Source organism: Chiroxiphia lanceolata, chromosome 11 (genome assembly GCF_009829145.1).
Source record: "Chiroxiphia lanceolata isolate bChiLan1 chromosome 11, bChiLan1.pri, whole genome shotgun sequence".
In the NCBI taxonomy this organism is placed as follows: Eukaryota; Metazoa; Chordata; class Aves; order Passeriformes; family Pipridae; genus Chiroxiphia; species Chiroxiphia lanceolata.
This window is the reverse complement of record NC_045647.1, coordinates 729,466-755,429: the sequence shown is the minus strand read 5'-3', so window position 1 is coordinate 755,429 and position 25,964 is coordinate 729,466. Positions and strand designations below refer to the sequence as shown.

Here is a 25,964-nt window from a genome sequence, read left to right as displayed (position 1 = left end):
CCAGTAACACCTATGGTCATGTTCCCTCTAGTCCTTGGATGGAGGGAGCAGCAGGCCCCCAGATTCACAAGAAAAGGGGACCCTATTCCTTGTTTTGTGCAGGAGTTAGTGACTCTCAAGGAGAAAGAAGGTGAACGTAGGAGGAAAATGCTATATAGTGTCCTAAGGATTTATACCAGTCAGCAAAAGTGCTGAGAGCTAATTTAGAGCTCCCACAAAAAAATCGAAGGGATGTCAGGGTAGGAAAGGTGCAAATGCACCTGCTGGTGACAGTGAAAAAATAAAGGACACTTTTAAATGCATTTTTCATATTAATTCCCAACACGAAACCCCAGATCACATCACCCTTTGAGAGCTGCACGTCCCCAGCTGTGTCCCTCTCCAGCTCCGTGCTGGGGAATGTTGGAGTGTGCAGATCCCAGTGCTCGGGCAGTGCTCCACAGGGGTAGATCCCAGTGCTCAGGGAGTGCTCCACAGGGGTAGATCCCAGTGCTGAGGGAGTGCTCCACAGGCCCAGATCCCAGTGCTCTGGCAGTGCTCCACAGGCGGTGCTGTCGCTGTGCTGAGCACACCTGGCTGTTGTGTTACAGCCCCTTCCTTCCCATCGGGCCCCTTCCTTCCCTCAGCCCAGTGCTCCTCCCACACCTCCCTCCTGCTTTCCACAGACACAGTCAGAAAACTTTATTTACAATATTTGTTAACAATAAAAATCCATGCTGTGAGCATGCCCTGTGTGTTACAGAGCAAAGCAATGGCACTGGAATGGTGGGAGACTCCATGGGATGTGTGGTGACCCCAGAGCAAAGCCCAGCCTCGGGGACTCGACAGGAGTGTCCCTGTCACAGCCCCACAGAGCCAGCTCAGATCCCACACACCTGCCACAGAGAAGCTGCTGAGCACACTCAGCCTGGCATTACTGCCCACACCCATGGCCCCAGCCATGCCTGTTCCAGGCTCCCCCAAACTCCTGCACAGTCTCACTGGGCACAGGGAGCAGAGCTGTGCCCTGCAAAGCTGGTCCCCACTGCCCCCAGGAGTGCTCTGCTCTGTGCCTCTTGGCAGGGGAGCAGGGCTGACACAGTGCAGGGATGTAGGGATGCAGGGATGCAGGGATGCAGGGATGCAGGGATGCAGGGGTGGGGCTGCCTCTGCCCCACAGGCTGCAAGTGAAGCAAGTGTATCTGTGCTGAGAGCGCAGTGCCAGGCACTGGCATCCCACGGGATCCCACGGGATCAGGTGGAGGGGGGACAGCACCCAACCATGTACTAGAGGTGGCACCCATCACCTGTGCCACCCCTGTGTCCCCACAGTGTCCCCCATGACCCTGTGCTGCAGCCCCTTCCCCCCGACAGGGATGCAGTGCACCTGCCCCAGCAGCGTGGGCTCATTTGGGGCAAAACCTGTCCCTCCCAGTGGCATCCACAAGCCGCCAATGTTGAAGTTTGGGGCTCAGGAGCAGATTCCTGGTGTCCAATCCAGGCAGTGCTGAAACCTGGACACAGAATTCCTCCCCCGCTCCTGTCTCAGTTAAATAACGCCTGCTGTACATGCTTACAGACATATATACACCTATTTATACAGACCCCCCAGCACGGCCGGGTCCCAGTTTTCCATAGGGAAGCTCTGGAAGCAGCAAGTCGGCGGCACAAGGTCCCGGCTGGCGATGCCTCATGTCGTGGATGGGTGAGCGAAGCTCCTCTGGCTCGTGCTCCTGCAGCTGAGGACGAAGGAGGAGGAGTTGCTCTTCTTGCTCAGGTCACACGCCGGCTGCGACTTCAGGTAGCGCGTGGAGCAGCAGAGGAAGCGCCGCATCAGGTCGTGGAAGAGGTGGCCGGTGTAGAGCATGTAGATCCAGGGGTTGCAGCAGCTGTTGAGGCTGGCCAGGAGCATGGCGATGATGAACGGGGAGGCTGCAGGGCAGAGGCAGCGTCAGGGCACGGCACTGAGAGCCCCAGCCCTGCCGGCACCACGACACCCCTCCCCAGCCTAGGGTGTGCCTCCCTCCCTGCAGGAACACCACGGCGGGCAGAGAGAGCTGATAAATCCGTAGGGGGAGGAAAGCCTCGGTTGAAGCATACCGGGTTTAGGTTTTTCACAAAAAAAGCTGCATTTCCTGCTCGGCTCCGGCGCTGCCGCCTGCCAGGCATTGCCCTGGGATGCCCGGCCGGGAAGCAGAGGTGCCCCCAGCAGCACCTGCACGATCTACCTCTACAGTGCCCAAAGCCAGAGAAAGGGAGCGTGGTCCTTGCACTTGCCATGGCAAAGAGCAGGACCGGGAGCAGAAGAGCCGGTGGCTCATTTCCCCCCCTCCCCAGCAGCCAGTTTGGGGCAGACAAGCAGCTTCCACCCACTCATGCCATGTGGCAGCCACGCTCCCCCCCCAGCCCCAGGGCACCCCCTGCTCCTGGGCTGTTCCTCCTGCCAAACCCTGACTGGCACGACAGTGCCCTGTCTGAGCCCTTTTGCCTGGACCTCCCACAGCATCTTTCTCCCGGCATCTTTCTTTCCCCAAAATTAATTTTTCTCACACTGCACTCTGCCAAGAGAGGTGACAGCCATTCCCACACCAGGAACAAAGTCCAGGAGCCTGGTAATGGCTCCTGGCCACAGGGGTGACCTTTAGACCAGAAGGATGGTGGCAGTGCAGTTCCAGGACATCAAGTCTCTGGTTGCTGCTCTCTGTCCCCAGAGCACAAAGTACCGATTGTCCCACCTGAGAGGCTGGATCAGCACCTCCTGTGACAAGGGGACGGTGGGACTGGCACCTCCCATGGCAGCAGGACAAGGTGGGACAGCCCCTCAGCGAGGTGGCTGCAGGCAGGGATGGAGCCTTCATCCTGCTCCCCATCTTCCAACCCATCTCTTCAGCTCCTCTGCTCCCAGGGAAGTGCCAGCAGTGAGGACACACATGGTGGTTTGGCTGTTCCTGGTCCCTTCCTGCCTCTGCAAAAATCCACTGGCAGTTTTTAAACCAATGAAGAAGTGTGAATACGAATGCTTCCAAATTCACTTTTAGCCAATGGATGCTTCCAAATTCACTTTTAGCCAATGGATGCATAATTCCTGCTCTAGTGATGTCTGCTCCAACTACTTTTAATTTCAAGCATATGCTAAAATAATTCCATTGGGAATGGCCACAAATCCCAGGCACAAGACCTGAAATACATCACAGCATTTCTATCCACTTAAAAACATCCAGCCAGGCTGACTCAGCTCTTCCCTTTCTGCAGGAGGCAAATTGAATTTCAGGGAGCTCACTGCAGGGCATGTACAGAGGGTGGATTGGTCCCCTCTCTGGCTGGGATGCTGGAGATTCCCAAGGGGTGCTGCAACCAGCAAGCTCTGCCCCTCAGGAATGTTTCCTCTCCCCATATTCCCCACTCCAGGCTGGGGGTGCCCAGAGGGGTGGGCAGAGGTAGAGGCTGTGCCCTGGCAGGGCTGCGGGGGCTCTGCTGCAAACACTCAGTACAGGAGTGGGATGGGATGGGATGGGATGGGATGGGATGGGATGGGATGGGATGGGATGGGATGGGATGGGATGGGATGGGATGGGATGGGATGGGATGGGATGGGATGGGATGGGATGAGGAAGGCTTCCCAATTCCCACACACTGACACAGGTCATCACTCCCAGCCCACATGTCAGGGCACCAGACTCCGAGATGAAGGGAACAATACAAGGGTCACAGCACTTCACAGCCTCACTGTTCCCTCCCGGGTGCCTTGAGCCAGCTCTGACTCTGAGCTCAGAATGCCATGTGTGTTCCCTGGAAGGTGTGTGCAGCAGGAACCTCCTTCCAACCTGCGGCCTATGGAGGACCCCTGGTGCTTAAACTGCCACCTGGATGTGATGTGTGGCTCCAACCCACCTGACAGAGGCTGTGAGTGTGTGTGGCCACCTAAGGAGGGGATCACACTGCCTGGCACGGGGACACAGCGTCAGGCTGACACACCCCAGCCCTTCCCGGGCACACAGCAGCCCCACGAGCCTGGCAGTGCAGCTGGGCTCCGAGGAGCTGGGTGCTCACGTTTAGGAACCTTCATCTGCCCCATCAGCTACGGGGAAGGGACACAGAGGAGCTGCCAGGCCTGGGAGCTCCACGGTCCCTGGGTGCAGAGGCCGGTGGTGGGGCAGCAGCCAGGGACCAGCCCCATCCTACCGCCCACCTGGGCAGGGCTGCAGCCTCCGTGCTGCCCTCACCTTGATTTAGGGACATTGTTCTATGGAAGTGAGGAAAGCGGCTGCAGAGCGGCCAGAGGCAGCAGGGTGAGCCCTCTCTGGTTCTCCCCTCGCTGCCGAGGAAAGGAGGCACTGCCCTTGTTCTCTTTGCAGCCTAATCTCTCACCCTGCACATGCAGCCGATGGCATCCTGCCGAGGTGGGAGCCCAGCCCCCAGCAGTGTCGGGGTTTCACCCAGGACAGACCAAGCACTTTGCATCCCACTGCTCCTGCCCGAGCTCTGTGGCTCATCACGCTCCGGGAGGCTCAGGACAGCAGGGCCCCTGCTCAGCCCCTCATCAGGGCTCAGTCAGGTACAAACAGACCTTCCCTCGCCAGGGAGACTCTGTTTGACATCCTGTGTGGAGAAATCTAAACATTTTCTAAGGAGGTGACTTCCCTCCCCAGCCTGTGGGATGTGCTGGTCAGCCCCTGGTGCAACCGTGTCCCCACTGCCACCCAGCGACCCCCTCCCTGCCTCTGCCCTGCCCTCCTGCCCTGTGCCCACACAGCTCTGAGGTGAGGAACAGCCACATTCCCTTCCCACCACCTCTCCAGCACCTACCATGCTGCCCAGCCACAGCACCCAAGCCTTAGCAAAGGGAGGGGATCCGAGATCAAGGCAAAGCTATGGGAATGCTGCAGGCAAAGTCCATGTCCTCTGCAGAGAGGTCTGACCCTGCCACCCCTCTCATACCTCTGGGTAGCCAGTGAGGAGGAGGGCATGGGAGGAAGGGCTGGGGTCTTCCAGCACTTGCTATCCACAATAACACCCCCCCAGGCTTTTCCTCCCCATGCCACGAAAGCCTCCATCAAGTGCCCTGGCAGAGCTCCCACCCTGTGTCGCAGCCACAGGCTGCCTGGCCACAGGCACATGCAGAGGGAAGTGTGGTACAGCTCAGTGGGGCTGGAGCTTCCCTTGATACCTCAAAGCAAAGAAGGAAAGAAAAGGGAAAAGAAAACGGAAAGGGAAAAGAAAACGGAAAGGGAATGGGAAAGGGAAAGGGAACACAAGACCACTGGCACAGGGTGAGCAAGGGATGTTTCCCGGTGCAGCGGACAGGCTGGGATGGGCAAACATCTCATCCACTGCCACTCCACTGCAGGGTCAGTAAAGCAGCAGAGGTTGGGGTGCTGGGAAAGTTTGGGTGCTGGCAAGGTTTGGGTGCTGGGAAGGTGTGGGTGCTGCTGAGGAAGGGGAAGCCCTTGAGACTGCAGGATTGAAATACAGCACGGGAGAGCCAGCGCTTCACCCCAGGGCCCATCTAGGAACTCGAGTCTTGATCAGCCTAAATCAGGTGGAAAACCCAGGGCCAGCTGCCTGGAGCATCCAGGGGGGTTCAAAAAGCCACACTCCACTTCCAAAATAAAAGGATCAGAGAGAAGCAGAGAGGCAGAACAAGCCAGCCTGGCTCTGGCTCTCAATCAGCTCGGCCCAGGGGGAAGAGATGTGCACAGGCTGCAGGAGACACTGGGTTTTCCATAGAGCACGGTACAACTGGAGTAGGATTGAGGAAGGGCAGAGTGGCTGGTGAGAGGGGCCGGGCTCTGGGAGCAGCTGTGCCCCCACTGCACAGCCCTGTGCCACGGCAGGGCTCTGGGGCTGGCAAGGAGCAGCTCCTCCTCGCTCCTTGGCATCCCCAGACCGGGTATTTCTGTTGAGCCCAGGTCAGTCTATCCAAGGAGTTTTCATCCCCGAATACACTTTTCTGTCCTTTCTCCTACCTCACAAAGTTGTGCAGAGTTTTAGTTTCAGCTCTCCAGCAGGGCGAGGGAGGGGAGAGGCCTTACCTTCCTGCGGAGCGTTGGTGTCCCACACAGACCACATCTGCACGAAGAAGAAGGGAGTCCAGCACACTATGAATGCCAGCACGATGATAAAGGTCATTTTGACTGTCCGGATCTTGGCTTTGGAGATGAGCCTGGTGCTGCTGACCCTGGCAAACACCATCCCACTGCAGGAGCCTGAGCCCAGACCCACTCTGGGCCCATGAGCCGTCTTAAGCTTCACGTTCTGCCAGATTTTGAAGCTGATTAAGCCGTAGCAGACACTCAGCATCAACACAGGGATGATGTAGACCATGAGGGTGATCCAAGTGACATAGGCTTTCGGTCCCCAGGGCTGGATGAAATCTGCCCAACAGTCATAAACCCCATTCCCCACATCCCTGAGAGAAAATATGTGGATCTGAGGGATGCTGACCAGCAGGCACAGCAGCCAGGTGAGGAGGACAGAGACCCGGTCAGCTCTCCTGTGCAGGGACCTCAGTGGTTGACAGATGGCCAAGCACCGGTCCAGGGACATCAGCAGGAGCATGTAGGTGGAAGCAAACATCCCCACTACCTGCAAGTACTTGATCAAGCGGCAGAGGAAATCTGGCCCGTAGAACCTGAAGGTGATGTCCCAGATGAGCTGGGGCAGCACCTGGAAGATGGCCACAACCAGGTCAGCGATGCTCAGGTGCTTCATGAAGAAGTACATGCGGGAGTGCTTGTGGCGGGTGGTGTGGATGGCCAGCAGCACACACAGGTTGCCGGTCAGGGCAAGGAACAGGATGAGGCACAGGACCGTCACCTCCACCTTGGCCATGTCCTCGTTCCTCTTCAGGGGGTCGGTGGTGCTGTTCCTGCCGGCGCTCAGGTTCTCCAGCCGGAGGCTGCCGTTCCCCAGGGAGCTGTTGATGGTCCAGGCGCTGCTCCCCACCAGGTACAGCTTCTCCATGGCCAGCGCCGGCCCGCATCGAGCCTGGGGCGGGAAGGCGGCAGAGAGGGGGCAGAGGGGGGGCAGAGCCTCTACCGACCGCGTCCCTCTGCGGCAGCCGGGTGTCCCCGCCGCTCTCTCGCCGTGTCCCCTCGGCTCTCAATATCCCACCTGCTCTCCGTGTTCCCCCGCTCCGCGTCCCCTGCGTGTCCCCTCCCGGCCGTGTCGCTCTCTCTGCCCTGCGGTCCCGGTCCTCGTCCCTGTCCCCGTCCCCGGGGTGGCGGCTCCCCGCGGCTCCTCCCTGTCCCCTCCCCGGGCACTCGGCGTCTCCGCCGGCCCCTGCCCCGCCACAAGCCCCGGCGCAGGGGCCGGACGAGCGGCGGGGGCGGTGGGGAGAGGCGGGTCCCGGCGCGGCCCCTCGGGGTCCGCCCGCAGCCGCTGGCCCCGCACCCGGACCCGCCTCAGCATCTTCCCCCCCGCCCTCTCCGGAGCGCGGCCGCGGCGGGGCGGGGGCCGGTCCCGCTCGACCGGCGGCCCCCGGGCAGCCCCGTTACCCTACACAGCCCCTGTTCCCCCGCAGCGCCTCTCCCGCACAGCCCCGGTCCCCGCACAGCCCATCTCCCGCCCGCCTCCGGCCGTGCCCGGAGCGGGGAGCGGAGGAGCGGCCGCGGTGCCGGGGGGGTCCGGGGCAGCGGGGCAGGCAGAGCCCCGGGGGCCGCCAGCGCCCGACAGCACAGAGACCCCCCCGGCACCGGGCAGGCAGCGGGGCGGGGGAGCGCTCACCAGGCTCACCTCCCCGCCCCGGGCTCATCTGCCCCGTCCCGGGCTCACCCCCAGCACAGCCCTGCCCCGCCGGAGCTGCCGTCGCAGGACCCGCAGGGAATGTCCCCCCGTATCTTCCAGCCCAGCCTCGTCCAAGGAGCAGGCGGTCACTTAGCAGTTAAAACATCCACCAAGAACTTTGCCTTTCTTTCAGGAGGATTATTTCAGAGTATTATTTCTATAAAAGAAGGAGAGGTGGCTGTGTGTGACACCATTTGCCACCAGCTCATCAGCACAGTTCACTGGTTTTCCCTGTTTTCAGGCTCCCTACAAGGGACATGGGACCTAAGAGTGCAGGTGGGATGTTCAGAGGAGCATGAAACCCACCCAGCCTCCCCTCAGCCCAGTGGCAGCTGCCACTGAGTCACTCCCAGACCCTCAAACCAAAAAGGTGTCCCAACCAGCAGGGACCTGCCTGGTCTGGCCCTGAAGGCCCCCAGCATCACCCCCATGCCCCCCACTCTAAAGCCACATCTCAAATCCTGCTCAGCCCAGCCTTAGGCCCTGAACAAATATCCCTGCAGTTATTTTTAAAGATTTTTGGGAACCTTTAGCTGCATGCAGGATGTAGAAATGTTAAATACTTTGGCAAGTTCTTCCCTCCAGGGTTCACGTTCTTCCTCCTTCAGGCAATAAAACTGCTGTGGGAATCGCTGTGGATCACAGCTCATCATGTGCAATGCTTTTTTTATTGTTCTGCCTTTTTTGGGAGAGCTCTGGAGGAGGAGGTGACTGGGGTAAAACCGTGGCTCCAGTGGAGGCAAGGAGAGGTTTGCCCTTGGCTTCTGCGTGGCTCGTTGAGCATCTTGCAGGCACTGAGGGATGGAAATGTGCTTGAGGACCCAGGTGGGGTGGCAGCATGGTGAGATGCTGCCTCAGGTGAGGCAGAGCAGCCACTGCTCCTCTTTGGCCTTGGAGGAGGTGTCACTCACAGCTGCACAGAGCCCAGCTCCTTCAGACCAGACCTGAACTGCCAGGAAGGAGCCCCCTGCCCCTTGTGCAGCTCCTACACGTGGCAGCAGAGCACCTCCAGGGGTGGTTGTAGCTGTGAAATACATTTGATTTCAGCAGCGAGTCACAGGTGCTCAGCTGGGGAAGAGCTCTCCAAGGATTCATCCTGTTTCTCCCTGTGCCAATGCCACACACTCCCAGGGCCATGTTCTCTGGTATGCTCTGTGCTGACCCGGAGTGCATGAGTGCTCGCAGTCGAGGTGAAGGATCACACGCCTGGGGACTGAAATTTGGGGTTAAAAGGCCAAGCCATGGAAGGGTTTCGTTAGTTTTACTGTAAGTGCTTGGCTCCAGCCTGGGCTCCCTGCTCAGGGGCAGGGACTGAGCCGGGGGGGAGCAGTGCCGTGGGAGCCTGGGCCTGGATGCTCCAGGCACAGCCAAGCCCCACAGTGCCAGGAAAGCAGGACAGGGACCCTGCAGGGCTGAACCTCACCCCTGTCCCCACCAGCTTCAGTCAGGTCCACACGGTGCTCTGGACACAGGGTTGTGCTTCACCACAGTGCCCCTGCCCAGGGCAGGCTGCAGGGATCAAGGGGTCCCAGAAATCCCCCTTCCATGGCACTCCCAGCCAAGGTCCTGGCTTATTTCATCCCAGATCCCAAACTGCTAAGAAAAAAAGGAACTCCCCCTGCAACTGTAACTCCCCCTGCAACTGTAAGGACTGTTACCTGCCCCAGGAACTCACTCACAGCACCGACACACATTAATTTGGGCAATTAACGCTGGCCCTGGCCCAGGTTGGCTGCGGCTCCTGGAGCCATCCAGCCAGTCCAGCCCCCGAGGACAATAACACTGTCACTGGGTGACATTAAAATGCTTTACTGCTCATTGTGTGCAGTTGGCTGCCTGCTGCATGTTCGACTGTGGGACGGGTTTGGTTCTGCTACTGGAAACCAGCACTGGAGCCAGCACTGCTGAGGGTTCCCTCATAGCAGAAGAGGAGACAGATGAGGTTTATTCATTCTCTCCATATGTCACTTTTCTCACATAAATTACCCAATATTAAACCCACAAGGGGCTCAGAAAGTGGCACTTGCTGAACACAAGGTCGTTGCTGCACTGGCACAGCCCCAGGCACAGCAGTGGTGGGGAGGCAGCCCCACGGCTGGAGCTTGGCCCCATGGACCCTCTCCAGGGGCTTTGGGTAGCCGTGGCTGGGCCTGGTCAGGGTCAGATAAAAGGATCCAGCCATAAGGTTTTAATGCCCTTCCCTTCCTCTGTAGTGGGAAGAGAGTGGAGGGAATTGCCACGGCAAAATGTGCCACCTATACCAAATGGGATGTGGGAGCTCAGGACAACAGCCAGCTCCTGGTGCCCTTCCCTGGGTGATCCTGTCAGGTCTGGGCACTGGCCCCCAGCAGCCAGAGATGCTCATGGTCCCCTGTAACCCCTCGGTCCTTATTCAGGAAAAGCTGCAGTTGCCCCACAACTAAAACCCAAACACGTGATTTTAAAGCAAAGAATCCTGTGAGAATCAGAGGGTTTTCTGAGTCATCTCCTTCTCCTTCCAGCTTTAAACATTCAGGGATGCCATAGAGCTGGAAACATTCTTATTTTAAAAACACATGCTTTGGGATAATCAAAAGCACAAACACCACATAAAGCTAAATTTAATTGCATGTTGGTTCACTGCTGAATCTGAAATAGCTGTTTTTCCAATAGCTATCTGGAATCCCAACTTTACGGTCCCCATGACACAAGAGGTCTGGCAACACGTCAAGGCCAGGCCATGGCTTTGCAGATGGAGCTGCAGCTGCCCATGAACTCCTGTGTATGGCTGTGGCCCACAGCAGGCACTGCAGGCTGCAGAGCCGGGATATTTTATCTGGCTGCTCTTGCATGGGAATTTCTCTTTATCCTAGAAATTTTCCTAGTCCTCACGTGCTGCACTCAGCCTGCAAGAAGGCCAGTTTTGGTAAATTCACTAAAACCACAGAGATGAGCAGTCTCACACACACACCTTCCTGGAGGAGGTGTCTCTGTGTGGAACACAGAGCTGGGAGGGCTCTGGGCCTTATGTGAGGCCTGGGAATACATGAAGGCCAGAGTAAATTACAAGTTTTCTGTGTCTTCCTTAAATGTGCACATGATTAAATCCCCAAGTCAGATATCAGCTTTCTCCATGGCTCACCAGCTGGTTGTGCTGATTTCCAGAGGAATACAGAGTCAATATTGTAAAATGTTCTGTACTGAAGGCAACAAGGCTTTGGAGACAAACCATGGAAATACCAGCAATGCACAGAATTATGTGGACCCAAAACTTACTCAAAATTCATTGTGTTACTGAGTTCACTTATCAGGGGTAACGTACCTCCATCTGAACATGCTGTGTGGACTGGGCTAACACAGTTACACTCCTGGATAATGTCGTGTCACCCATCACATCACCCACCTGAACTGTGCTCTGGCCGTGGTAATTCTTTCTGTTAGCTAAAAAACAACAAAAAAAATCAAATGGCGAAACTAGTCCTCACATTGATCATAGTAAATAAAAAATGAAAAGTACAACTGCAGCCCATGGTCAGTCCCAGCATTCCTGCCCCAGCACATGACCCCACTGCCAGGGCTCTGTGCAGGGCTGGGCCATGGCTGGGGGAGGTTCTGGAAACTGAGTCACCAGAGTGCTACTGGAAGGAGAAAAGAAACTGGTGAAGCCACCTTGTACGTGGACAAATGGAGAAAGGAGGAACAACTTGGAACCTGAAGCCTCGAGCTCTAGACAGCATTCACAGCAGAAAGAGAATTTCCAAGAGTTCACGTATCAAGATCATTTCTTCTGTTCCCTTCTCTTTGTTTATCTGGGAACACGCTGAACTTACTCAAGGAACTCGGTGTTAAAGATCCTTTCACATCATGTCCCTGAAAGGTTCATGGGATTCAAACCACTTCCTTCGAAGAAATCCCCAACTCACTGAAATGTGTCAGCCCCTGCTCCAGTGGCCTCCTGTCCACACCAGTGCTGGAGCCCGGCTCAGGCTCACCCAGCTTTGGGACAGAATGTCTGCAAAAAGAGCCTGAATTTCTTGGCATTAAGCCAGCACCATTTCCATACCCATCACCACTGGCACCCTAGGGGAAGCCTTGGAGCCTCTGGAGACACACTGGGTTTCACCTGGTGCCCAGAGTGCAGTGGGATGCACCTCCTGCCCCGAGGCCCAGGGATCTCACCTGGGCTATGGCAGCAGTGCTGCCATCAAATCTATGAGCTTAAAGCCATTTAAACCAGAGCAGACTCTGGATCCTGCTGATCCCATAATCCACACTGACCCTATCATTCAGAAAGTCCCATTCAGGTTGGGGCAGATCCTCACAGGGTAGAGGTCTGTGATTTCCACAGGGAATCCCCCCTGCTCCCACCCCCCTCCTGCACACATCCAACCACTGAAAGGGTGACAGGGCTCTCCCCAGGCACCTCCCTGAGGAACTGGGTCTGTACAGGGCTCCAAATGACGCTGTTTGTGCTAAAATGTTTCTCACTTCATCCTGTTACAGCCTCAAAGCCATAAAAACCAATGAAGCCTGCACAGACCCTGGGAATAACAAGTTGGCCAAATACAGACATGAATCCATACGGTTTTTAACAAAGAGGATTTAGATTCAGCTGTTGGGAGATTATATAATGACTTTACTATTTTGGGGGATTTTACTGTATTTGTGAGTAACTTCAGGCTGTTCATTTCAGCTGCCCTGAAATCTCACTCACCAAACAGGGGGAAGACTCGCCTTAAACTAAATATCATTTATTATTAACTCCTGCCAGCAACACAGTACTCTTGGAGAAGTGGCCCTGAGGGACCTCGACCCCTGCCTGTCCCCTGCCCACCCCCAGCTGCTGCAGGTCCATCCCAGGGGTGCGAGGGGACCTCTCCAGTTCAGGGCAGCACGTGGCCAGAGCACAGCCAGCCCGGAGCACCCTGTCAGTGTGATGATGGGAATCCCACAGGATTCAGATCTCAGCCTAGGAAAGAGTTCTTCCTACCCACAGCCAGACACACTCGCTCCCTGAGCCCACAGTGTTACCAGACAGATCCCCCAGGGATGGCATGAGGGGGCTGGAGTGTGGACTGTTTATCTTAGAGAATGTGAACTCCCCAAAACACAGAAATTCAACAAAACATTAGAGCTGGAAAGACAATGAAAAAAACCCAAAAGGTCAGCATTAGTTAAAGCAAATCCTTGCTGTAAAAGCCCTCATTACCTGGGAAAAAACCTTTTCTCCCCTGTGGAGAAAAGTGGAGGTGGAAATTTTTCAAATCACCTGATCCCAGACCAACTTTCAGAAAACTAAGCCATTTTTCATCTTGTTCAGATTCTGAAGCATCTACCAAACACAGCTGCTGTTCTGGTATTTGTGATGCAGAACATTCAACCAAAGGCTGGAGGAATTGGTCCATCATTGCAGTTCTCCTGCAAAATCAGAACTTTTGGGAAAACACCAGAAAACACCCTAGCACAGCCATCCCTGAAGCAAAACCAGGTAACCCCCAGCTATCTGATTTGGAGGGGGACATGGGGTGAGAGCACACAGGGAGCCCCGTGCCTGTCAGGGTGACTCCACTCCTGCTCTCTCCCATTCCTGGGACTGCTGCCTTTCACATGGCTCCACTGCTGGGCTGGGGGAACAGGACATTTTTATTGTCTGTGATTATTTTGTTTCCAGCTTTGCCCTCCTGCCCTGGCCTGAGGGACTGCTCTGTGACTAAATTAATTTCCTTCTGAATGGATTCGCCGCCCGAAGCAGCCGTTCCCAAAGCCTTCCAGTGGCAGCCCCCCCACATAGCCTGGCATCACCCCAGCCCGGCTGCCAGCACCACTATGGGCCCCCCAGGAGCTTCTCCCCGCTCCCAACTCCCCAGGGAGCCACAGCTGTCAGGGATCTGCTGGCTGGGGATGGCTGCAGAGGGGCTGGACCTGCAGTGGGGCAGGATGGAGGGTCCTCAGGATCCCACATCCCTGGCAGAGGGTGGGATGGAGGGTCCCTGCACCACCACACTCCTCCCAGCACAAGGCATACGCTGTGGGTGATGTAACAAACATCGGTCACAAAATGAAAAGGTGCAAGGAGAATGCAGTAACTTCATGATTACTCACTTAAAACCCACCACTGTGGGGTTCCTCCCCTCTCGCTGGAGCTGCAGCTCGGCCACGGCAACGCGGGGCAGGAGGACACGACCCAGCGTCTCACTGTGCATCACCACTGCAAAGCTCCTCTGTGCTGGGACTTCTGTCCCCAGCCTGGCTGTTCACAAGTCCCCAACTGCTCCCACTTGCCCCTTGACTTGGTGACGGAGGAGGGAGCTGCCCAGGGGAGCGAGGGGACAGGACAGCGTGGGGAGGACACTGCGTTTCCTTCCTCGCTGTTGTTTTTTCCCTTACGTTATCCAATTTCTGCGAATTCAGGGCTGGTGAGATGTGCAGCAAGAGTCATTTATGGCACCCAGGGGATCAGCAGGCACTCCCAGCAAAGGCCAGACCTGGCAGCCCCTAGCACTCACCTGGGGCTGGAGCTGGCCCTGGAGCTGTGTCTGGCAGGACAGGCTGGATCCTACCCGGGCACCCGCTCTGTCAGAGTGGGAATGAGGCATAGGACCATCAAATCCACACTTTTTCCTAAGCCTCCACATTGTCCAGTGTGTCTGCTCCATGCAGCCTCCCCCAGCACCTCGACCACTGTGTCACGTCCACACACCCTGCTCAGATTTGTCACCTCTACAAACACCACCACCCATCTCTGGCACCAACTCACAGCTCCTTACAAAGGGAGGGGAAAAAGCCCCGTCTCTGGTAAAGGTCACCAATTTGGACTTTAAATGGTGAGTTCAACAGTAAGAGATATAAAAAAATGAATCCCCACAGGTTGTCAGGAAGCCAGTTTGATTTACATCCATATTTAACATGTCATGGCTGTTCTCTCTCCTACTACACCAAGTAACTGTCTCGCTACCTTAACGCCCCAGTTCCCGTAGCAGCTCTTCAGCTCATTGTCAGTGGCAATGGCCTTACCTGCAGCCACACCAGTGCACAGAACAGTGCTGGGGCAGGACTCATGTCCTGCTCATCCCCACCCACCAGCACCTTCCCCCACACACCAGCAGCTGCTTTGCCAACGCCTGGAGAAAGTTCTTACAGTATTATTGCTGCTCTAACATCAAAGGTTGCCCAGTTTGCCCAGTTGTGCATGGCACGGGGGTTTTCTGAGGAGCAATAGAGAATTTTTATGAGAACTATCACATGTCAGCAGTGAATGAATCTGTGAGATGCTGTCAGTTTTCAGCGATTTTTAACTACATGCAAGTCATTTCCTTTCAGTCATGAAGGGCTTTGCTGAAATAAACACCCTTCCTTCAGCTGCTCTTATCAATGGCACTAAATACAGCAGCCAAGCAGTTTTTCCAAGCAGCAACACTAAAAAAAACCTCAGCCAAAAAAATCCCAAATCCATGAGAAATCAGGTGAGACACGGTAGCACACACAGTCACCCTCCTGTCCCCATCCCTTGGCACTTGAGGTGTCTGACAGCTGCCAGTGCTGCTGGGACCACATTGGGGGGAGTATTTCAGTGTGCCTCTGCCTATGCTGCCTGGGATCGTGGCTGACATTCAGGCTCCAAAATCTTTAGGGAGTTTAATAAAAAGGTCAAACTTTGAGAAATATTTCAGGGTGTTTTTTTTCTTTTTTATAAAGGTGCCTTTTGAACTGCTTTGGAGGGCAGCTCCTCTCAAGGTTTCCTTTGTCTGAGCTGTATTCCAGCAGGCACAAAACACCCCCATGAAAACCCAAGCATTTTCTCAAAGCACAACAAGGTTGTCATCCAGTAAACCTCACACTGGGAAGGGTAAGGGCTGTTTGCAAACTCAACAGCAAACACACCACCATGAGAGTGTTTGAGGGCTCTCTGAACCCAAACCAACCTCTTCACCACGAGGTGCTTTAGGAACCACAGGAACTCCCCATTCTGCCCAGGCTGCCAAGACAGGAATCCTTGGAAGCAGATTCCAAGAGGGACCACAGAGGGACCGAGCTCTGCTGGAGAAACCACAGTGTGATTGAATGAGCAAAGGAAAACATCATTCCCAAAGCTCATGGCTTTGTACACAGCTCCAAGGGCAACACTCTTCCTTGGGTTCTTCAAGAGCCACAGGGGACATATCCTGAGGTCACCACAACAGTCAGACCATGACGCTGCTGTCCAGGAGCTGTTTCTTGTCTTGCTCAGAATCCTCGCCAGCCCTTGGGCACCAGGATGCCAGGACAGAACCCCCTGCCAACCCCTCAGGCACCCAGGACAACAGGACAGAACCCTCCACCAGTCCCCGGGCACCAGGATGCCAGAACAGAACCCCCAGGACTCGGCTCATGAGGGTTCACTCCCCCTTGGGCACTTGCCCAATACTGATTTTTTCTGACTATTTTCCAGCCCGTACTTACCAAATTAGACTATTTCTCCTTCTTGGGTAGGGAAACATATTTTCCTCTCATCTCAGGAGTTACTGCCATTAACTGCAAATTAACCCTGGGAGACAGGAAGGATCTGCTGCTGATCCAACACGTTTCCAGCCCCTTCCCTGGATTGAAGGCAGAAGTCCCTGGGAGTTAAGATTGCAGGACCCCAATTTTCCCTATAGATCGAGGTAAGGACCTTGTGCAGCACCTGGTGTGCCATTTCCAGGCTGAGCTTAGGCTCTGTCAGCAGCAAAAAGCACACTGCTGACAGCCCAGCCCAGGGTTTATCTGCCAGCAGCACTAACAGAGCCTTCCCAGGTTATTCTCTGTGTGTGACAGGGGACATCATGACCATATTAAAGAAAACTCTGCTGCTAACTCAAACAGAAGTAAACCACACCAGTAAACCCTTCCAGGGCTACCCAGCAGCTGATGCAAACCCCATCTGCATCAATTCCATGACCATTCCACACATAAACATCTTTATTCCTCCCTGGCCAACTGCACCCAATTTCAATGCCTTGTGTGAGCTACTGTGATGAAAAGGCAGCCCTAGAACAGACACCAAAAATTTTCTTTCAAAAAATTTTGTTTAGCAAAAATGAAACAAACGCAATCAGCTTCCTGCTTTGCCCCTGCCCCTCCTCACCTTGTGCAGTTATGGTGGTTTATATTTGCCACGATTCAGCCCGTTCCAAACACAAACGTTCCTGGGAACAACAGCTTGAGGAGGAATATTTCTAAAAGCCAAACACCCAGGCCCAGCCACAGTCTGAAGTCAAATGGCACACAACTCTCAATTTTACCCACATTTTGTGCCTTCTTTGCCAAGCTCCCCCAATGGGCTCTGACCAAAGCTTCGGGGCTCAGCAGAAGCACCTGTGAGTATTTTTCATGGGATGTATTTTGCTTACAAGCCATATTTTTAAAAACATCCCCTGGTGTTCATATTTACTTTCATTTTCTTGCACTGCTTTATTTCATTACAAAATTCTACTGCCTTCCAAGGAAGACCAGACTTTTCAATGTTACTATTTATTTTAAAGCTAGAATACTTTGTGTCCAATGACCTTCCAACTTTCCAGTTTCGTTACTTCAAACTAAAATAATGAAATATAATACCAAGCAATTTGACACAGACATATATAAAAAAGCCTATTTCTGTAGAGCAGAATCCCCCAGCACCCCTCTGCCTCCCCAGCTGCACCAGGGAACTGGGGCACCAGCACCTGCCCAACCCCAAGCAAAACACTGTCCTGCAGTTGCTTCCAGGAGTTTCCACGGGGTGTGAGCAGGAACAGCAGCAACACACAGTCCTGCACTGGTGAGGGGACACGAGGGACAGGAGCCAGCTCACGCTCCCACAGGGCTCTGGCACCCCGGGCCCAATCTCAAAGGTAAATGGCCACAGTGCTGTGGACAAACCCAGCAGCCTTGTCACTAAGGCAGCTGGAATGGCAGTGATGCATAAATTCAGCGCTTTACTCAGTGTTCAGACACACTGAGGATGGGAAAAAGCCAAGCAGTGTTTCCCAGTGTTGAGGACTCCCCATCCCTGCAGCACTAGCTCCTCTTCCGCTTGCTCCTGGGAAGGACTCCATCATTCTCCAGCATCCGTGTCCGCTGTGACTTCCTCCTGTTCACTGTCAGAGCCAGGGAGCTGCTGCTGCTGCTGGAAAAAAAGGAAAATAAGGGAAAAAGGGGGTTGCAAGTGCCCTAAACACGGCACACATGACCCTGCTGAAGCGCTGGGAGCAGCACAGGGGCACCGCACACGCACGTGTTCCTGGCCATGGGCAGGGAAAGGACCTCAGAGCTCAGCTCATCCCACCCCCCTGCCATGGGCAGGGACGCCTTCCACCAGACCAGGGTGTTCCAAGCTCCGTCCAACCTGGCCTTGGAGAATTCCAGGGATGGGGAAATATTGCTCTGCCTTCTCAGCTGAAGAAGATAACAACACCCACAAACCCGGTGTCGTGGTGCCCCTCCTCCTGGCCCCAGGAACCAGTTTGGAACACAGGGAGGAGCAACAACGTCCCAGATTCCTTGTCCATAACTGAGAAGAGCCCCTGGTGCTGAGAAAAAACCATGGTGATGTTCTATCAGAAAATGCCAACTTGAGTCACTGTCCTCCTCGGGGGCACAGTCACCCGGGTACAGGACGAAAGCGCACAGGACTCCCAGCTTTGCAGACATCCTCCTCATTTATGGACAAAGAATTTTCCACTGGAAACTCAACAAGTGTTTTCTTTTTAGTCACAGAGTTAATTTTAAAGAAAAAATTGTTAAATTAGCCATATTTAAATGAAGCAGCTGATTTCCATCATTCAGCCTCGGAGCTTAAAATTCCACTTAGTGTTGACATGAAAGATGCCGCTCATCTGTCAACAGCTTTTGCTAATTAAACATTTCTTATAAATACACTCTGTTTTATACCATCTGCTAAGCTGAATCCATCCTGCAGGGACTATTAATTCATCTTAAACTGGGAATTCACAAGTGAAAATAACAATGGAAAACTCTCAGATGCCCAAGTCCCCGTCTGCTGACTGTCATGAGACGTAACGATATAATAAAGAGATTAGTAGGAAAAACTCATGTTTCAGAGCTGTGCCACGATGGAAACGGAGTTCTCACATCCCTGAGACCACTAACCACACCCAGGGAGATCTGTGTGAATCCCAGCTCTGCCAGATCCAGCTGGTACCTCGGCAGTGTGACTGAACACACATACCCAGAGTGCCAAAGGGAGGGACTATGTGGATCCATGGCCCTGTCCAGCTCTCCCCACTCACACTGTCACAAAAACAAGAGTTGTATTTCTCCCCAAACCATCACTAACAGGCTGCCACTGTCACCTGCAGACCCCAGAGTGGGTTAAGCAAGTACTTGTTGCCTGAGGCAATTTCTGAACGGAGGGGCCGTGGCAGTGGAATTTAGATCTCCTGGAGCCCTGAACCTGCCAAGTCTCAGGCACTTGTCCCATTCCATGTGCAGCAACACACTGGCATCAACAGAACTATTCACATCCACAGCTGCTGCCAGGAGCAGGTCACTATCAACACTTAGCTGCACAAAGACACTGCTCAGGAGCAGGAACTTAATTTATATGTGAGGGATTAAAACCTCACTCTGTTTCTTAACCTGAATTTACACCTACTTGTCCACCAATAAAGATTAAGTTGCCAACAGCACAGAGTAATAAATCACTGTAGTTCATGGGGGGAACAGGAGACGATTTGAGGATTCAGCTTGGGGAATGGGGGCCACAGACCAGAGAAAAAAGACTGACTGTGGCTGAAGGACTCAGTTTATGGAGCAAATGCCTCCTCCTGAGAGCAGTGAGGTGTCCTGCCACAGTGAGCCTGGTTAACACACAGCACTGTGCTGCTGGGGAGCTGCTGCTTACTTAGCCTCCAGAAAGGAAGAGTTAGAGGTGATTTTAATGGAGTCAGGCATGTTCTTCACCCAAAGAGAAAGGAATTCAACTATTTTAATAACTAACTACAGAGCATTTAACTCCAAACTGTCTCTCAGTGGAATACTTTAAAAGCACAGGGAAAAAGGTCTCTGCAGGACATGGCTAAACACACACTGAACTGGGACAACCATTTCTCATCTTGGATTGAATTCCACAGCCATTAATAGGGAGTTTTAAGAGCCATCCAGTCTATGACCACATACATGTAACAGAAGGGGATTTTTGGTTTAAAGAAGTAAGATGTTAATGTCTTAGCAACAAGAACTCTTCCCACTTCGAAACAGATGCTCGATTCCAGCATGTTCAACTTGTAAGCCTTACATACAGCTCTGCCAACAGTGGAACTTAAAACACAACAGAAGATCAGATTGAATTTTCCATAAAAATCAGTCTCTTCATTTTTTTTCTCAATTAAAATATGTATTTATACTCATGTGTATCTTAAAATAATGATCTTCAACTGGGCATCTGTGGATTCTTAGAGCATCCAGGTATTATTTCTCAAGGATTCAAACTCACTGACAAAATCCTGCTTCCCACAACTGTGAGGATTCTCCAAGAACCTGACTTTCCAGAGGCATTTGCTTTTCCAGAATCCCACCAGCTGCAAACTACTGATCTAAACCCGTCACAAGGACTTCAGTGGGTGGATATTCCACTCACCTGTTAGAGGACACTGAACACGTCTCAGACTCTTCCACATCTGCCAAAATGTCTGAATTGGTGCTGAAGGGGAAAATAAAACAGATGTAAATTATTTTAGCAACACCTATAGCACAGCAGGGCTCGACTGGCAGTGGCAGCAGAACCTGTGGATGAGACCGACCCCTCTCATAGCACTGGCAATAACTTCAACCTACAGGACAGGCCAAGAACTTCTGTCTCTGCATTGCTTAATTTTTAGTTATTCCCGGGTCTCAATGTCATTATTTAACACACAAGACAACTCTCTCTGTTCGTGTCTCCTTAGTGGTATCTAAACAGCTTTGCATTCCCAGGGACCAGGCAATTTCACTGGAGAGGATCTGCAAGATGCTTTGGTGGGTAACGTGTAGGTAAAGCGCATTTCTTTTCTAGAAGCTTTTCTTCAATAAATCCATAAATGACATACAACTTTTAGAAGATGGCAGGATTTTTTTCACCCTTTGCCATTTTGTCTGCTCTCTGAAGTGAGAGTCATCAGCTGTTACTGTGGCAATAACTAATATAGAACCACCAACAGGAATTCAGGTGGGCAAACAGAGCCAGGTTAGAGGACCCTCTAACATGTGCACATACAGTCATGCAGATATAAAGGAAAAAGACACCAAAAACGGATGGGGCAAGTTTTGAAGCTCAGCATTGTTTTTACTCTCAGAATTAAAAGTCCATCAAAAGCTCATTTTTGGTGCACAAACTGGATTCCCAGGGAATGAGTTATTATCATATTTCCAAACTACTCTGATGTTCCAATTACATTTAAAAAAAGAAGTGGGGAGGACATAGGGCTATTTGTGTGCTTTTAGTCCCCTAAAATAGAAAAAGAACAGGTTTGAGGCCTGAACATGATGTACTTCCCTGCCTCGAAAACCGCAGCATTATCATCATTTATCACCCACCGCGTTTGCCACCGCAAAACAATAAAAATGAGAAAACTTGGCTAACACTCAAACCAATACTGCTTGTTCAGAATTTACATGTGGAATCCTTCGTCTGTGCCTACCAAATTTTTTTAAAACTGAGCACAAAGTGTCCTGGAGCAAGTTCCCCCTTGGCCTACACGTGGAGCTGTGAATGGGCCATCAGAGGGTTCCCAGAGAAGCCAATTAACTGCTCTGTCCTAACTGCAACGAGACACTGAGGGGCTGCAGTAACTGTACAAACCAGGGGTCTGAACTTCCCAGCTGTAGCTAAAAGCCCTTTGTTTCAGGATTCCTTCCAACATCCCACTGCTCCCCAGCAGTCCCCCACTGAAGCAGTTCTCTGCATCGCGGCTCTCCCAGACACCAGTTTTGGTTACAAAGGCCAAGGAAGGCAGGATTTGGAGCTGAGGTAATTATACACCTTTCTGCCACGTGCCAGAGGACAAAAGTGTCTGAAAATTTAAAAAAAAAACACTTAAATATGCCACAGTTGAAAAGCAATTATCAAAAAACACAGTTTTGACCACCAAGTGAATTCATATTTTAAAGTAATTCTTTTTCACCCCCTGAAGAAAACTCCTCCCCCCCTCTTTGTATTTAATGATTAGCCCTGAAGTGGAAGAATATGAACTAAAAAACAAACAGCTGCCTTGTTGTGGAGGTTGTTTCTATACATTTTAGCACAGAGGGGCCACAGAGATCACAGAATTTAGAACAGTTTTGTTAATTTCTTCAGTATATTCTGCCTTTTCGATACCCCACAGGTACCTACCTACACTGAGGCCAGGCACAGCAAAACATCATCAGACTTTATTCAGACTCCAAATCCAAGACAAATTCCCACAAGGTTTTCTGTCCTTTTCGTTACTAAAGGTCATTACTCTCCCAAGATTTTACAGACCATTTCCAGAGAAGTCAATTTTTACAGCAAAACCATTAAATTTCTGCACCTGAACTGCTCGAGATGCAGCCAGCATCCTGTGCCAGGGTGAGGAGAGGTTTCAGTTTCTGCTCTTATTCATAGTTCCATGTCAGGAAAAGCACAGCTTCAGTGACTCAGGCCATTCCCCAGCTCCACGTTCCTGCAGGACTGGTTTCCCTGAGCCCTTATGGACAATCAGCCAAGAGTCAACTCTTCCTTTCTTGACCATCAGTGGGGTTTGACTTCCACCACTCCTTTTTTTTTTTTTTAAGATAAACACACAACTCTCAGATAGAGAGAAAAAAGCTGACATAAGTGTGAGTGACATGTCTTGTTCTAGAAGTGAGAGGAGCAAAGGGCCCTTTGACCCTGTTCGTGCTCAGGCAGACGCAGCTCTCGCGTGAGCAGCCAGTGCCTTTCCCATCCATCCCACCCTGCCTTGGGGATGTGCCTCTGCACGAGCCCTGGGCATTTCCCCTCAATGCTGGCACGAGAAATGAGCTCCAGCCTGTCTCATTTTGCCAATGGCACTTGGAGGTGAATGCCCAGTTGAGGAGAGGTAAAATAGTTTTCTCCATCTTGCAATCCTGCTTCCACTGTGTCCTGCCTGTGATGAACAGGATGAGCTCACTGCTAGAACAGCCCAAGCACTGGGTGATATTCAAGATTACCTGTGCATCACAATGCCTTCCCTGGCTTCCCAGGATCTCCTCTTCAAACCACGGGCCTGTGGCTTCATCGTCCTGCCTCTGGAGGAGGGCTCTCCTCTGAAGCAAACCTTACACAGGTTCCACTCACTCTCTCACTGTTCTCCTTTACCCTTTCCAGGCTTCCTGGGCTTTCCATGGCATCCTCTGCAGCCCAAAAACATGCCTCTGAGGCTCTGCCTTTGGAAAAGGGAAAGCTCTGCTGGCTCTATGTGAACTCCTTCCCTTAGGAGTGTGGCAGCAGCTGGGCCATGGAGGTTGAGGCACCAGGAGCACTGCAGACCAGCACTCCTGTCTTCAGGACTCAGATGTCCAGACCCCACAGCTCTCGATCACAGACCCATGTCCTCCTGCACACAGGCTGGATGTAATTGCTTCTCCCAGGCCCAGTTGAGGCCACTGATTGTCACAATGTCCCCAGGACTCTCTCCACCAAACCTCACAGCTCCTGCCATTTGTTACAGCTCACAGTTTTGGGAAAAAAAAGTATGAATCAACACCATAGCAGAGAAGTATCATCATCCTTCCACAATGAACCCATGTTTGAGGCCAAAATCCACAGATCAAACATTCCTGTCTAAGACTGTGATATACATCATCTCTGAGCCAAAGTAGTGCAAGATTTATTAAGTCAAAAATGTACTGAAGAACTGAAAAAGGCAGTTACTGCCCTAATCAACACATTTTCATACACTTCTCTCATCTGACAGCAATGGCCAGGGAGCAGGACAGCGCTGCCTTTGAACTCAGACTGCAGCAGCTGCCAGGGAAGAGCTCACACAGCCCTTCCAACCACTCCACCCTGCCAGCTTTGCCAAAGCAACGTCTGCCAGGCAGGTCTGGGAGGTGTGCTGCCATCCAGTGAACTCCTGGGTAACTGGAACACAGCTCCTATCTCTGCCTCTTCTGCTGCTGAAGAATTAAAGCCTATATTCTGCAAAGCACATAAATCCAAGGGTAAGGGACCCGTTAAATCCAGACCCTGGATCCTGATCAATGGCTTCTGAGCTTACAGCCAAAAACCCACACATCCTACAAACGAGGCCCCTCCCCTGGGCATGAACCTCCCCTGGTACACACTGCAGTGGCTCTGGGCATCCCAACAGCAGAGGCATTTACACAAGCTGTGCAGGTAGCACTTTCCCACCAAGATTCCAGAACTAAATCATCATGTTTCAGTACTTCAGATAAGGTCAGTGTTCTATTTTATCTGCTGTTCAAGTCTCTCACTTCAGTCATCAAGAACCAGCATTTGTCTCTAACATAAAGTTTTAAGAGAAATAATTTGCTTAAAAAACTGTGTATTATCCCCATTACATAAAATAGTTGTAATGGAATATTTCCTCTACATAGCTCATTAACTGGCTTATCGTTGTCCCTCCTCATTTCTCTCATTTCTTCTCTAATTTCCCTATTGTTTAAGTAGTTATGCAAAATTTGGCTTCAGTCCCAGAAAGTCAAAGAACGCCACAGGACTATTGGTATGGAGCACTGCAGTCCTGTGGAAGCTTTATGTGTAACTGTGACCTCAGAGCTTTGAAGAATTACCCTTTCAAAGCCCTGGCTATGTTTTGGTGTTTATCTAATTACGCACAGTTTGCTCTCTTGGTGGGATCATCAATCTCTGCAGAGCTCAGGCATGTTTGGGTTGATGCTGCAACCTCCATTCCTGGCCTAGATATTTTCTCCAGCAGGTGTAAAACTCTTCTCAATTAAAGCATCAACTTTTGAATAGTATCAGTTAATCAGTGATTAGTGTACAACAGATGAATTTCTCATCTCGACCAACTGATATGAGACTGACAAAGGACAGGCCTTATGAAGGAGGAAACAGAAGAATTACTGATTTTCTTGAAGCATCTTTTTGCAGAACAGACATTTCACCTCTCCACGTTGCAGATTGTTCTGTTATATTCAATGTGCTGCTCGATGTCCTCGTCCCATCATAGCACCAGACCTCCATTTGTAAGTGCTCTCCTCACAGGAACACAGCATGCAGATCTGGATTTTTGAATATATTTCAAGTTTTGACATTTCAATGTGAAAAACATTTACCCTTGGCAAAGGATATCCTCTTAATACTCAGAAATAAAACGCAAGCCTCACAAAACCATTACTTAGTACAATAGCACAATGCTACTCAAAGCATCAACATATAAATCATTGTTGTTTGATTTGTGCTGTGTTTCTTTCACTACAATTAACGAGATATCAGTCCCACAATAACCAGAGTGACCAAATACATCTTTTTTCATGCAGTTTATATGACTACACCTACTTGTTACGGGCCCTGCCAATGTTGATACAATTCATTTTGGACACACCAGACCTCTGAGCAGTGTGCTGGGAGCATGAGCCTCATTCCTGGATGGAACTGTGTGGTCCAAAGCTGGTTCATGGGCACAGCAGGACCCAGGAGATCTTCAAGGGCCAAACCAAGACCTGGGCAGTGCACTGAGCCATCAGCCCTTTTGCTCCTTCAGAGCAGCTACCAAGGAACACAAACAGTCAAGACAAAAAGCACATTTAACTCTTTCCCATAAGTGTTCAGAGAAGGGGTGGTCCCTGTAATCTTTGTTTCTCAGAAGACGCAGGTAAACACTCCAAAGTGCTCTTCAGGAAGGTGCAGTGTGGCAGGAGGAACGTAGTGGTCAGAGGAGAGGGGCCTTCCCTCCTCACCAGGCAGCATCTGTCACTTCACTGAGCTTTCACTGCTTCACTGTTGGAGTTTTCACCTCTCTTTGAGCAGAGTCTAAGGCCGGGGGCTGCATGGAAAGCAGCAGAAGCTGCAGTGTGTGATGTCCCAAGGCTCAGGGGGCCTCTCCAGCTGCCCCTGCCCTGTGCAGGGTCAGACCAGAGGGTCACCCAAGCTCTGCAGGTCAGTGTGCCCCACTGAGGGCTGAGGAACCTGCTCTGACCCCACACACCTGCACGGGAGACACTCCAACATGGGGTATGACAATGTGTGAGCTCTGCACGAGCCCAGAGCACTGGGCCCTGTGGTAAAGGTAAAGAAACGACCAAGAGAACAGTTC

General features: G+C 52.3%; 2 protein-coding genes across 3 annotated transcripts in view; both read right to left on the bottom strand.

Moving 5' to 3' along the window:
• Positions 1 to 1,322: 1,322 nt before the first annotated feature.
• On the bottom strand, positions 1,323 to 7,111 carry OXTR (oxytocin receptor). Its single transcript, XM_032699112.1, has 2 exons — positions 6,012 to 7,111; positions 1,323 to 1,911 (listed from the first exon to the last, which is right to left on the bottom strand). The coding sequence occupies exons 1-2, from the start codon at positions 6,940 to 6,942 to the stop codon at positions 1,670 to 1,672; spliced, it is 1,173 nt and encodes a 390-aa protein (XP_032555003.1). The 5' UTR covers positions 6,943 to 7,111; the 3' UTR covers positions 1,323 to 1,669.
• Positions 7,112 to 17,213: 10,102 nt separating this feature from the next.
• Positions 17,214 to 25,964, bottom strand: part of RAD18 (RAD18 E3 ubiquitin protein ligase) — a 32,008-nt gene continuing 23,257 nt past the window's right edge. Inside the window, exons 12-13 of one of the 2 annotated variants that reach the window (XM_032699240.1) lie at positions 20,342 to 20,404; positions 17,214 to 17,869 (exon numbers count right to left, since the gene is read on the bottom strand). In XM_032699240.1, coding sequence (XP_032555131.1) covers positions 17,761 to 17,869; positions 20,342 to 20,404 — 172 coding nt within the window. In that variant the 3' untranslated portion in view covers positions 17,214 to 17,760. The remainder of the gene's footprint in view (positions 17,870 to 20,341; positions 20,405 to 25,964) is intronic. The other variant, XM_032699241.1, reaches the window with a different exon arrangement.

Excerpts from the sequence above, each read along its gene's own strand:
- OXTR (XM_032699112.1), bottom strand. The coding sequence starts at position 6,942 with ATGGAGAAGCTGTACCTGGTGGGGAGCAGCGCCTGGACCATCAACAGC. Across the intron at positions 1,912-6,011 it reads CACCAACGCTCCGCAGGAAG|CCTCCCCGTTCATCATCGCC; the intron begins GTAAGGCCTCTC and ends TCTGCCCTGCAG.